General features: G+C 29.8%; 1 protein-coding gene across 1 annotated transcript; it reads left to right on the top strand.

The window, feature by feature from the left end:
• Positions 1–12,337: 12,337 nt before the first annotated feature.
• On the top strand, positions 12,338–14,769 carry LOC131642551 (vicilin-like). The gene is made up of 6 exons (XM_058912792.1): positions 12,338–12,684; positions 12,829–13,004; positions 13,121–13,201; positions 13,305–13,628; positions 13,879–14,191; positions 14,442–14,769. Exons 1-6 carry the CDS (start codon positions 12,381–12,383, stop codon positions 14,633–14,635), a joined length of 1,392 nt encoding a protein of 463 aa, XP_058768775.1. The 5' UTR covers positions 12,338–12,380; the 3' UTR covers positions 14,636–14,769.
• The last annotated feature ends 241 nt before the right edge of the window (positions 14,770–15,010 follow it).

Below are 15,010 nucleotides of genomic sequence, written 5' to 3'. Positions count from 1 at the left end.
TTTCCTTGATTAAATCAAAAACCCTAATTTTGGATCTTGTTGCTTAGGAGGGAGTAAGTGTGCTCAGTTCATATATTGTCTTGAGCAATTGAGAGTTAGGTGAGTCAAAATATCTTGGAATATGATGGGAAAATTTTGGGGTATGACACTTGGGATTTGGATTGAAGCCAACTCTAATCTTCAATCTCTCTTTCTCTTCTCTTCTCTTCTCTTCTTTCACCAAAAATCCCAAATGAGCTTCTAATTATATCTTCCTCTAAAACTCTTGTTTTGTTAAACCCTTACTATCTTCTAATTGCTAATGGGACCTAATTAACACCTCTCTAATTCTAATCCTATCATAGACCCAATAACTAGTCTAATCACCAACTTGTAATTTACTAGTAAAACTCAATAAATAACATAAAGCCACATAAGCACATATAAACACACTTAATCCACATAATTCACAAATAATAAAATAAAATACGAAATAATAAATACGGGCGTTACAATTATCCTCACTCAAAACTCTAGTATTTCACTATAAATAGTAGTCTTGTGTGAAAATTGAGCTTTTTAAGAGTAAAGAAGTGCTGAAAAATTTGATCGATAAAAGTAGTTTCTTTTATTGTGAGTGTGGGAGGAAGAGGTAATTGTTTGGTCTTGCAAATAACACTAACATCTTTCATATCCAAAAGCTTCATTGTTGGTAATCTCTTTTCCCAAATCTTGCATTTCTATTCTTTTATGTGTTGTTGAGTTCTTGTTCTTATATGTTGCTATACTCTTAAATATGTTGTATTTTTGTTATTTATGTTAGCTGTTTGAGTTTACCTTTTGAACACTTCATAGATACATATTTAGGATGATAACTAATGGCATAAAGTAATCAAAACTCCTAAATTTCACTCTGTGTTGTCTATGAAAATCAATTTCAAAACTTTGTTGTTTCATTTTTTATCTTCGTATTAGCTAGATCTTTTTGTTAGCTTTCATTTACCTTTGGTCCCACCTCAATAGGAGTTATGAGAATTTTAGATATGATAAAGTTATAGAACATATGTCATGATGTTTGAGTGCTATTGTTGTATGTGTGGTGTATGAGTGTTATCCATGCTAATATATAATATATATTTGATGTTAAATATTTTACCCTACTACAAGCAATACATTTGGTAACACCATATTACTACATTCGTTTAAACAACCTTAGTAATAACTCATTTTCGCTCGTCTAAATTATTTATTATTTTATTATAAGACATTTCATCACGGTCCTTAATAACAATAGTTGTGATAGATGAAATGTTACTTGATTCAATTCTCAGCACCAACAATTTTTTTATATTTGTTTCGTTACAAAAGGGCTTGTCCTTATAGTCATATAAATATATTAATATTAAAATACTTTTTACCAAAGTTATCTCTAGAAACCGTTGTGAATAGTACTTACATTAAAAAACTATTTTTGTTAACAGTATGTATATATATATATATATATATATATATATATATATAAAACCCTAACATCTTTCTCATGCGCATACAGTGAACCTTTTTAATAAAAAGTAATCAAGTTCATACGCTTTATCTTTCTTCTTCATAATCTTTCTTCCATGTTATTCACACACTTTCTTCCATTTTTATATGTATTACAAAGAGTTTTCTCCTTATTTATCTTTGTTTTTCATACGCTTTCTTCTTTATTGTTCCATTTCGTATCACAAAGACTTTTCACCTTGCATGATTTTTTTCGTTTTTTTGTGCTATCTCAGTTCCATGTTTGACACTTTTTACTTTTGGCATATGGTGTTTTTTGATTTGTAGAGTTTACAAATTATTTGTGTTGCTATGGAGAAACAACACATGAAGAACTTCTTCATTTTCCACGAATCTTTTCAATAAAGGGTATATTCATGGAACATTTTATGAGTTAATGCGTCGTTGTACGTTGTTATTGTTTTAGTGATAAATATTGATAATTGTTGGTGTTGACAAATGATTCTCATAACAAGAACAGAACATTGTTAAGCCACAAAGAATTGGTGCGGTTCACAAATGGTTTGTGTTTCTATGGAGAAAAAATACAACCCGAATGAAGCTATTGTGGAAGCTTCATATGCCTTGTATTTTTTTCATAGAAACATAAAATAGATCAACTTCAATTCATTTTGAGATAAGTATATCATTTCTCTGTCTTCATTTTGCATGAATCTTTATCGTTCCATTTCGTATTACAAAGAGTTTTCACCTTGCATGATTTTTTTTTGTTTTTTTGTGTTATCTCATTTCCATATTTGACACTATTTACATTTGGCATATGTTATTTTTTGATTTGTAGGGTTTACACATTATTTTTGTTACTATGGAGAAACAACACATGAAGAACTTCTTCATTTTCCACGAATCTTTTTAATAAAGGGAATATTCATGAAACATTTTATGAGTTAATACATTGTTGTACGTTGTTCTTGTTTTGTTGATAAATATTGATAAGTGTTGTTGTATGTTGTTGTTGTTGACAAATGATTCTCATAACAAGAACATAACATTGTTAAGCCACAAAGAATTGGTGTTGTTCACAAATGGTTTGTGTTTCTATGGAGAAAAAAAACAACCTGAATGAAGCTATTGTGGAAGCTTCATCTGCCTTGTATTTTTTTCATAGCAACATAAAGTAGATCAACTTCTATTCATTTTGCGAAAAGTATATCATTTCTATGTCTTCATTTTTCATGAATCTTTATCGTTCCATTTCGTATTACAAAGAGTTTTCACCTTGCATGATTTTTTTCTTCGTTTTTTTGTGTTATCTCAGTTCCATGTTTGACACTGTTTACATTTGGCATATGTTGTTTTTTGATTTGTAGAGTTTACAAATTATTTGTGTTGCTATGGAGAAACAACACATGAAGAACTTCTTCATTTTCCAGGAATCTTTTCAATAAAGGGTATATTCATGGAACATTTTATGAGTTAATACGTCGTTGTACGTTGTTATTGTTTTTGTGATAAATATTGATAATTGTTGTTGTATGTTGTTGTTGTTGACAAATGATTCTCATAACAAGAACAGAACATTGTTAAGCCACAAAGAATTGGTGCGGTTCACAAATGGTTTGTGTTTCTATGAAGAAAAAATACAACCCGAATGAAGCTATTGTGGAAGCTTCATCTGCTTTGTATTTTTTTCATAGCAACATAAAGTAGATCAACTTCAAATCATTTCGAGATAAGTATATCATTTCTCTGTCTTCATTTTTCATGAATCTTTATCGTTACATTTCGTATTCCAAAGAGTTTTCACCTTGCATGATTTTTTTCGTTTTTTTGTGTTATCTCAGTTCCTTGTTTGACACTATTTACATTTGGCATATGTTGTTTTTTGATTTGTAAGGTTTACAAATTATTTGTGTTGCTATGGAGAACAACACATGAAGGACTTCTTCATTTTCCACGAATCTTTTTAATAAAGGGTATATTCATGAATTATTTTATGAGTTAATACATTGTTGTACGTTGTTCTTGTTTTGTTGATAAATATTGATAAGTGTTGTTGTATGTTGTTGTTGTTAATAAATGTTTCTCATAACAAGAACAGAACATTGTTAAGTCACAAAGAATTAGTACGGTTCACAACTGATTTGTGTTTCTATGGAGAAAAAATATAACTCGAATGAAGCTATTGTGAAAGATTCATCTGCCTTGTATTTTTTCCATAGCAACATAAAGTAGATTAACTTCAATTCATTTTGAGAAAAGTATATCATTTCTCTGTCTTCATTTTTCATGAATCTTTATCGTTCCATTTCGTATTACAAAGAAATTTCACCTTGCATGATTTTTTTTCGTTTTTTTGTGTTATGTCAGTTCCATGTTTGACACTGTTTACATTTGGCATATGTTGTTTTTTGATTTGTAGGGTTTACAAATTATTTGTGTTGCTATGGAGAAATAACACATGAAGAACTTCTTCATTTTCCACGAATCTTTTCAATAAAGGGTATATTCATGGAACATTTTATGAGTTAATACGTTGTTGTACGTTGTTCTTGTTTTTTTGATAAATATTGATAAATGTTGTTGTATGTTGTTGTTGTTGATAAATGATTCTCATAACAAGAACAGAACATTGTTAAGCCACAAAGAATTGGTGTGGTTCAGAAATGGTTTGTGTTTCTATTGATAAAAAATACAACCCGGATGAAACTATTGTGGAAGCTTCATCTGCCTTGTATTTTTTTCATAGCAACATAAAGTAGATCAACTTCAATTCATTTTGAGATAAGTATATCATTTCTCTGTCTTCATTTTTCATGAATCTTTTAAATAAAAGGTACATTCGTGAAATATTTAATGATTTGATATCTTGTTGTATGTTGTTTTTTGTTTGTTGACAAAAGCAAAACATTGCTAAGTAATAAGAAATAACCTTCCTGCAACTTAACAATATTTTGTTTTTTTGAATCTTGCAGCATTAATTTCTTACGTAGATTGATAGAAGATCCAGTTAAGTTTATTATGTCATATGTAGATTTGTTTCACAAAGTCTTCACTAAACATGCATTCATTTAAATTGATTTAAAAAATAATAATTTGAAAATTAAGTTATATTTGAAAACTGACTTTGATCACTCAATGTTTTTCGAATTGCATGCGTCTCGTAACTCATATTTCGCTCTTTAACATAGAGAATTTGGTTCAATGTCCTAAGTTCTTCATAGCAACAATTCCTTCTCTTTTAATTGATTTTGAAAAGCATCAATTTGTTGACTAATTCAGACTCATCATCGTCACTATCATCAACATTATTATTTGATGATTATTACGATGGCAGTGATGATGATGAATCAAAATTATCAACAAGTTGATGCTTTTAAAATAAACTAGAAGAGAAAGAACCGTTTCTATGAAGAACTAAAGTCATTGAATTAAATTCTCTATGTTAAGGAACGAGAGATGGGTTACGAGATGCATGAAAATCGAAAAAATGGTGGTTCGTTTAAGTTTTTTTTCAAGAATAATTTAATTTTTCTAGATATTATCTTCTACATCAAATTGCATGAAAATCAGTTAAATAGGTGTACATATATTTTAATCATCGAGTTTTTAAGACGCAATTTGTACAACTTTATCGTTTTGAATCTGATAACCAAAACATGATTTAAAAAAAAGACTAATTGGATGTACATCCCTTTTATCCTAGAGTGTTTGGACAAAAGTCATACCGCTTGCTTGTTCAAATATTGATATTCCTTCTAAATAACGAATACAACCAACAAACAACTATCTTTTTGCCTTAGTGCGATAAAGTTTTTATTTATTTTTAAATCAACCAACACACAAAATTTGTCTACCCAATTTTTTCTTTAAAATCAATCATCTTAGTCTCTGGCTAGGGATTAATTCAAAATATTCTATTGGAATGGATCACGCATCTTGGTCTTTGGGTAATGGTTCTAGGATCAGACTTTGGAAGAACTCATGGTGTGGATTGCTTCTTATCAATGAGTTAGATTCAAACAGTCTTCCCAAGTTGAACATATATTTAAATAGTATATTCTACGATTATATAGTCAACAACTATGAGTCTTTTCCCACAACATGGTATGACTTGTTTCCCTTTTTAGAGGAAAGAATTGCAGGTTATTATCTATAAGATGGCTTGTGTGAGGATCAACTTAAATGGATAGGGTCCACTAATGGTCACTTGACATTATAGGATGTTTATCAGTTTAAACAACACCTTCAGTCTTCTCCTCCACGAGCTTCTTCTATTTGAAGTTTAGATATCCCTCATTCTAAATCCCTTTTGGCATGGAGATTTCTCTATAATAAAGTCCCTTAGTAATAGGAATGCAGAAACCATACATAATCTCTTTTTAACTATTCTTTTGCCACAAAGCTCTGGAAACAGCTCTGTAAATTGCTCAACTTGCTGATCCAGATTTCTTCTGCTAACTTTTGGGAAGCCTCTTGAAAATCAAACTCTCCTAAAGGCATCCTTACAGTCCTAGTTGCATGTATTTTTATGAATTCCATTTGGAATGCAAGAAATTCTATAAGGTATCATGACATGTCTTCTAATCTTTCCACATTTCGTGCTCTCATTATGGTGCAAGTTAAGTTGTCATACTCTAAATCCAACCTCATATTCAAATACAACCAATTTTATTTTGCATTCCTTAAAGATTTTCTGGTCCTCACTCATCCTCCAAGGGACTCTCTAATTAAAGAGATTTTTTGGAATCTCCCTCTTCATAGTTGTATAAAGTGCAATGTTGAGAGATCGTTTGCTTCTAATACTAATTCTGCCGGTTGTTATGGATTATTCAAGAAGAGCTCCGATGATTTTTCATTGGATTTTATTGAGCCTCTCCTTAGGAGAAGCACGTTATTAGCAGTGTTTTGTGGTGTTATTTCAATATAGAAGTAGACATATAAAGAGGTTGAAATAAATTATGAGTGAAAAACATTAATTTTGTGGTATTATATTACAATTATTTTCATTTTTTCAATGTTCTTCCCTACGCTTCTTTTCAAAATTTCAAACATACCGTAAAGTAATTTTGTGTATCTTTGAAAAAATATCCAAAACTCTTTTAATTAATTTTTCGTTGTATTGAAAATATTTTTTGTGTTTATAAATATTATTGATAAAATTAATTTCTTAATGTTATTATTAAATTAAATTAATTAAAAAAACCATAGTATTTTTAAACTAATTTAATGTATCATGGAAAAATACAAAAATATTTTAAAATATTAGCTGTGTTGTAAAGATATATATTGTGTATATAAAATTCATTACATAAATTAGTTTCAATATGTTGGTATTAAATTAATTTAATTCAACAAAATATATAGTATTATTAAACTAATTTACTATATCCTAGGAACAATTCAAAAAGATTTTGATTAATTTTTAAATGTAATGTAAATATTTTTTTGTGTATATTAAAACTATTAATTAAATTAGTTTCTTAGTGCTATTATTAAATTAAATTAACTCAACAAAAGTAATACAAATATTAAATTGATTTAATTTATCATGGAAAAAAAATACAAAAAGTATTTTAAAAACTTTTCCTCTTTTTATAAAGATATTTATTGGGTATATATATACTTAAATTTTTTTCTTAAATTATATCAAGTCAGAAAAAGTTGTAGTATTAACTTTGTGTATCATGGAAAAAACATAAAAAACTTTTATTAAAATTTTAGTTGTATTTTAAATTTTTTTTTTTGTGTATAAAAAATTAATAGTTTAATAATTTTCTAATTTTTTAATTTAAAATTTAATTAATTAAACAAAATTTATTAAATTATTTTAATGTATCATGAAAAAAAAACAAAAATATTTGAAAAAAGTTTATTTCTATTGTAAAGATATTTACCATGTATATATATATATATATATATATATATATATATATATATATATATATATATATATATATATATATATATATATATATATATATATATATATATATATATATATATATATATATATATATATATATAAAATATTTATTTATTAAATTAGTTTCTTAGTCTAATTATTAAATAAAATTAATTCGAAAAGCTTATAATTTTCTTTAGTTAATTCAACAAAATCTATTTTATTATAACTTTAAAAAATAATATTACTGTCAACAATATATTTAAAAAACAAGGGTTAAATATATTTTGGTCCCTAAATATTTCAAATTTCATTTTTCAGTCTCTTTAAAAAATGACATATTTTAATCCTTACAAAATTTTGAAACGAGTTTAATTCTTCTTAAACTTTTAAATTTTAGAACACTTTTTTTCTTACGTGTTTAGAATATTATAAAATATTCCTTTATAAATTATAAATTTTTTTAAAATGAGAAGAATTAAATATGAATTTTTTAAATTTCAAAAGATAATTATAAAAGTAATGTAAATTTCGACATAGAAATCAAATTTTGAGTTCTATTTTTTTCGAGGAATTTTTATAACGTTATAAACATTTCTATAAAACAATCTTTCGAAAATACACATCGGTTTAACAGCAGGGACTAAAAAAACGTGCATAATAATTTTGTGGCGACTAAAACATATAATTTCTTTAATATGAATCAAAAATAAAATTTGATAATTTTATAGGGACAAAATTTTATTATACTCAAAAAAATAACAATAATAAGATAGAATGTAATCATACGTGTGTGTTGAATATCGATCACACTGATAAAAATGACATTATTATTCACGTAATATATTTATTATTTAAAAATTTTAATATTTACTTTTGGATCTTAATAACAATTGTGTGTGTATAATTTAGTTTTGGATCTAATAAAAATTGTGTATTGCTGAAATTTGAATATATTAGTCGATTATTTTTTTTCCGACAAAAAGTTTAGTTATGACTAAAATGAATAATATTTTACTACATTATAATTGAACAATGCATGATAAATAATTAGAGGTATAAAATATTGCTCTTAATTATAAAAGATTGAATTCTTAATCTAAAATGGTTGTATCAATTCAATGGTTAAACTTAAATTGTGCTACATAATCAGCTGCAAGCATGGAAGCTGCCGATAATCCATATTCAATTTAATAATACATTTTCTCAATTCTATATGATGAGATATGGGTAACTCTTTATTCTCTTTGTTAACGTTCTCTAGTCGCCTCAGTAATATACACACCAAAATCCAACCATTGGTGAGTGATGAAGACAAATATAAATCATCCTCCTTTTCTTAAAGAATGTCCAGATTCATCAAATTCAAACAAAACTCCACCACCCATGTTATGTTCTTTTCATTTTGTGATAGGAAGCTAATCCTATCAACACTATAAAACTAGGGTTTTCTAACTAAAAGGGGAAGAACACTACAAGTAAAGGAAATTAAAATAAAGATAACTTTGATTTCATTGATTCCTTTTCACTCTCTCATTAAGAGTACATATATAGTGATGACAATAGTGGGTAGTAACATAAAGGCCCAAAGATTAAAAGACTAACTAAATAATATCTAAGATAAGCCCAACTAACATAAATCATTTTAAATAACTTAAGCTCAATTTCATACTCTATCATTACCAACCCCTTAAAAAACAACCTTGTCCTCAAGGTTGTAAAACTTTATTGCTGCAATAACTTTCCTGGATCCCACTGTGTCACTAAAAGCATGGAAATAACTTTAAATATTACTTCATGAGCATTCTGAACTCTTAAAAGCAAAGGAATGTGCCATATAGTGGGAACATAGAGAGTAATTATATTATCCCCAGGAAGTAGACAAAATTGAGAGTTCCGTCTTTGCATTCTCATCTGGTGCCATTGTGCTGCGGCATGACAAGATTTGTGGAGTCAGCCCTTGGCTTCTAAGTCCTCTCACACTATGCTGAGTTGGTTTTGTTTTTTGTTCACCAACAACATTTAAAACAGGAACAAGGCTAACATGAACCAAGCAAACTTTGCTAGCACATACTCTATATGAAAAATGTCCCAGTGCTTGAATAAAATGCATGGACTCAATATCACCTATGGTTCCACCAAATTCTATGACACATATATCAGCTGAACCTTCTTTTCCATGATTTTGTCTTAAATCTAGTAAGTCAAATATGCCAGCATGCCATAGTTCCAAATACAAAGAAAATGCACCTTTCCTATTGTCTGGTCCGTCATCAAAATGGGTGTCCAGTTCATAATTTTTATCACCCTCACATTTCAATTCTAGATCATTTTCACCATCAAGGAACACAATTTTAGCTTCAGAAACTTCCCAAAGAATTAGCAGTCCATCCATGATATAATTATCATATAAAACACCAACTAAAGGCAGTTGCTTATAAGGAATCAAAATTCCTTCAACATTATCATTGCCAATCATCTTAAGTCTTCCATCCCTTAACATTGTTGTATTTCTCAATATGGTTTTCCCTGAGAAACATGTAACAGTGATGTAGAGCATAGTTTCAATAAATGTCACACCGACAGCAACACGACCTTGCGTTAATTGATGTGGTCCAGGGTCAAAAACCAGAGTAGCAGCTAGTAGCAGATTCGCTGAGTACATACAACATTTCTTGAGCTCAACCTTTATGAGATGTGTTAAATTGCACATCCTGAAAATGATATTTGCAAATGTTTCACCATAACTAACAAATGTTTCACTAGAAGTTGTAGTTACCGAGTGAACACTCTTGTACTCAGATACTGTCTCATTAGAATAGTTCTTTGAGGACGTTACTCCAATAGTATCAAATCCAAAATGTGAGAATTCCTTCAGTGTTACTTTTAAACTATGAGATTGCAAGGCACCAACTTCTTTCCATGAACCAAGCTGCCAAATCCATACCTCTGCTACAACAGTAGATTGGACCTTATATGAAGAAACAACAAGCTTGCCCTTGTGTTCATAGTATAAAGAAAATAACTTATTTCCATGACTTTGCAAAACAGATGAAAGCATTTTAGCAAACAGGTGGAAGGCGACAATTGAGAACCGAGTTTGAAAAATTCCAACAATAGTAAGCTTCTCAACATGTAAGAGTACAACAATAGGATCAACTATAAGCATTTTATGCATAGCATAATTACCTTTAGTCTGAGCTGGATTGCACATGTTGGGTTTCCTTTCCAATCCTTGTCTTGCAAACAGAAGAAAAGAAACCCCTGTCTTTTTTGGATTTGCCGTTGTTGAAGGTAATAATGACTCAAGTGGACCTGGATCATAAGGGATGGCGTTGAACAGTCGTGCATCTCCTATAGTGGTAGTAACATCGTTGAGGATTTGAAAGGGATTGGAGCAACAACGAGTGAGCTGAGAAATGTGGCAAATTTCGATACCAGAAATGAAATTGTTGGTAGGATTCATGAAAGCCCTATAAACAGTATGCTTCAATTGCTCTCTGACATATGAGGATAAATCGAAAATAACGTTAGTTTCGAACTCTACGAATGCAGATTTCACAATATTGTTGTCGACAAGGAGCTCTGAATCAATGTTGGATGGGGTTAAGATCGGAACGAGAGTTTTTGTTGCAATTGGAGTACTAAACTCAGCTTCATCATTTTCCTTGACAAGGTGTTTATTATTGAAAACCAAGGAAGACACCTCTAACTGCTTCGTGAAGATGATAGTTTCGTGAGCACATGTGATTTCCGATTCGATGACGCGTAGAAGATTCTCATCGGAGATAGGCTTGCTTTTGACAGCTACAGAAGAAACGTTGGACCTGGGAACAATGGAATCGTCGAACCTGTTGACGGCGGCGGAGAGAGCGGCGCGAGGACCCGGTTGGGTTTTTCTGATCAATTGACCCGCAGAAGCAAAAGTTCTCAAGAAATTGCTCGACTTGTTGCGAAAAATTAAATTGAATGTCATTTTTGCTTGGTTTTGAGAAAACAACAGAGAAAGGGTTTTACTAGTGTCATGGAAAAATCGTTTCTTAAAACCAGGATGGTTACCTTTTGCTTTCACCTTTGATTTCACCATCCCCATTGAAGCTTCACCGTTTGGAGGTTGGATTTTGGTTAGGTTTTTTTTTGACCTTTTCTTAAAACAAATACGACACACTTGTAAATTCTTCTTAAAATCTCTTCTATTGCTAGAATGAGTTTGAAATTTAGGACCAAGTATGGAGGAGTTGTTTATTGGATTTTGGAATTGATAGGAATTGTTGTAGTAGGGTGAATAATGAGAGGTAGGATATGGTGGGTTAGGTGGAGGTGTATACCCATGATTAAAATACAAATATGGTGATGGTGTTGAAACATATGGATTTGTGTAATAGGGTGAGAAAAGTTCCCATGGAAAGGATGGAAATGAAGGTGTGGTAGGAGTTGTAAAAGATGGGTTTGTGGGATAGGTAGGAGGGATGCTCCATTGATGAGATGAAGGTGTAAGATATAGGTAATCCATAGGAGGATTTGAGTACATGATGAAAGCACCAATTGATAGGAAGCTAATCCTATCAACACTATAAAACTAGGGTTTTCTAACTAAAAGGGGAAGAACACTACAAGTAAAGGAAATTAAAATAAAGATAACTTTGATTTCATTGATTCCTTTTCACTCTCTCATTAAGAGTACATATATAGTGATGACAATAGTGGGTAGTAACATAAAGGCCCAAAGATTAAAAGACTAACTAAATAATATCTAAGATAAGCCCAACTAACATAAATCATTTTAAATAACTTAAGCTCAATTTCATACTCTATCATTTTGCCACCTCAATTTTGTACATTTCAACACACGTCCATATGCATGATACAACATGGCCAAATGTTGGTGCATGTTAATTACATAGCTTTTTGTTCTATATCTATAAATACCCTCTTACCTCAGTGTACTTCATTCATCCACATCGAGTATAGTTAGACAATAATTCAAATTAACATGGCTGCTACCACAATGAAAGCTTCATTTCCACTTTTGATGCTGCTGGGAATTGCTTTCCTAGCTTCAACGTGTGTTTCTTCTAGATCCGATCAAGATAACCCCTTTATCTTTGAGTCTAAGAGGTTTCAAACTCTTTTTGAGAATGAAAACGGTCACATTCGTCTTCTCTCAAAATTTGATCAACGTTCTAAAATATTTGAGAATCTCCAAAACTACCGTCTTTTGGAATATAAGTCCAAACCTCACACCATATTTCTTCCACAACAAACTGATGCCGATTTCATTCTTGTTGTCCTTAGTGGTAATTTATTATTTATCAAGTTAAATATCAAAAACTAATCATAAATTGTTGTTTAAAAATAATGATATTTCTTACTTTGCAGGTATGTTTTGTAATGATAAATTAAGTTCATTTTTAAAATATAATGTTATCTGCAATTTGTAGGAAAAGCAATACTCACAGTGTTGAAACCCAACGACAGAAGCTCCTTCAACCTTGAGCGTGGAGATACCATAAAACTTCCTGCTGGCACAATTGGTTATTTAGTTAATCGAGATGACAAGGAAGATCTTAGAGTATTAGATCTTGCCATTCCCGTAAATAGACCAGGTCAACTTCAGGTAATATAGCTAAATTTAACTTTATTATAATATGACAACAATTTGACTATATTTATCCAGATTTTACTATGAACTTTTTCTATTGATCGTATAATTATTTTTTTTCCTTTCAACAGTCTTTCTTAGTGTCTGGAAATCAAAACCAACAGTCCATCTTATCTGAGTTCAGCAAAAACATTTTAGAGGCTTCCTTCAATGTAAGCATAAAACAAACTATTTCTTCTTTCTTTTTTATGCATTTGTTTGGTTTACCTATGTAAATATTCACTTTTTCCTTGTATACATTGTAAAAAATTATAGACCGATTATGAAGAGATAGAGAAGGTTCTCTTAGAAGAGCATGAGAAAAAGACACATCATAGGAGAGGCCTTAAAGATAGGAGGCAACAAGGTCAAGAAGAGAATGTAATAGTCAAAATATCAAGGAAACAAATTCAGGAATTGAGCAAAAATGCAAAGTCTAGCTCCAAAAAAAGTGCATCTTCTGAATCTGAACCATTTAACTTGAGAAGTCGTGATCCTATCTATTCCAACAAGTTTGGTAAATTTTTTGAGATCACTCCGGAGGAAAATCCACAACTTCAAGACTTAAATATATTTGTCAATTCTGTGGAGATTAACCAGGTATATCAAAATTATCATATAACGTAGACAAATAAACTACACAACAAGTTATATATAAAATCATTCTTAATTAAAATTACACAAGATCAAATTACAACTATTCTAAAGGATTTAAATTTTGTGAAGTTATAATGTCAAACTTTTATTATTAACTCATAGATAAGAATTTTTTTATACTAAATAACATGTTTTAATTATAGAACATATTGCTAAAACACATATTTATATATTCTTTGGACTTTTATTTTAGGGGTCTCTTTTGTTGCCACACTATAATTCAAGGGCCATAGTGATAGTAACAGTTAATGAAGGAAACGGAGATTTTGAACTTGTGGGTCAAAGAAATGAGAACCAACAGGGTCTGAAAGAAGAAGACGACGAGGAAAAGGAACAAGGAGAAGAAGAGATAAGGAAACAAGTGCAAAATTATAAAGCTAAGTTGTCTACAGGTGATGTTTTTGTGATTCCAGCAGGTCATCCAGTTGTCGTAAAAGCTTCGTCAAATCTCAATTTACTTGGCTTTGGTATCAATGCTGAGAACAACCAGAGAAACTTCCTTGCAGGTATACTATATTCTTACTCAATCTCCTTTTCTATATATATATATATATATATATATATATATATATATATATATATATATATATATATATATATATATATCTATATATATATATATATATATATATCTATATATATATATATATATATATATGAATTTGAAGTTAGGGTTTTAAGTCTCCTTGTTCTATTTAAATGAAGGAGAGATAAATAATAAGATATGTTTATTTTTGGGTGATTGAAAATTTAAAGGTGAGGAAGACAATGTGATTCGTCAGATTCATAACCCAGTGAAAGAGCTTGCATTCCCTGGATCAGCTCAAGAAGTTGATAGGCTACTAGAGAATCAGGAACAATCTCACTTTGCGAATGCTCAACCTCAAGAAAGGGAGAGAAGAAGCCTAGAAATAAAGGATCATTTGTACTCAATTTTGGGGTCTTTTTAATGAATTATCAAATGGTATGCATGTATGCTTTAAAGTGTTATAGCTCATAGTGAGCAAAGAATAAAACGACTTTCTCTTGTAACTATAATTATAACTCCATTTTCCTATTATGAATAAATAAATTAAGAATGTTAGTGTGCTCCTCTTAACTATTCTTTTTTAACATTTAAGTAAATAAGCTAATATTTTTTGTTAACTTTTAAATTTGGAAATTTTCACCTCATACTCCATAATTTATTTCCCTAACCCTACATTATATATTGTTTGGCTAAAATGTTCTCATATAAATAGTTTATTCGTTAGAATTTTCAGTTTTCCTACAGAATTATTTTTTATTCCGGAACTCTTTGACAAAGTCTTCCGTTAGAAAAAATA

Source organism: Vicia villosa, unplaced genomic scaffold, assembly GCF_029867415.1.
Source record: "Vicia villosa cultivar HV-30 ecotype Madison, WI unplaced genomic scaffold, Vvil1.0 ctg.005251F_1_1, whole genome shotgun sequence".
Taxonomy (NCBI): Eukaryota; Viridiplantae; Streptophyta; class Magnoliopsida; order Fabales; family Fabaceae; genus Vicia; species Vicia villosa.
This window is presented reverse-complemented; position numbering and strand designations above follow the sequence as displayed.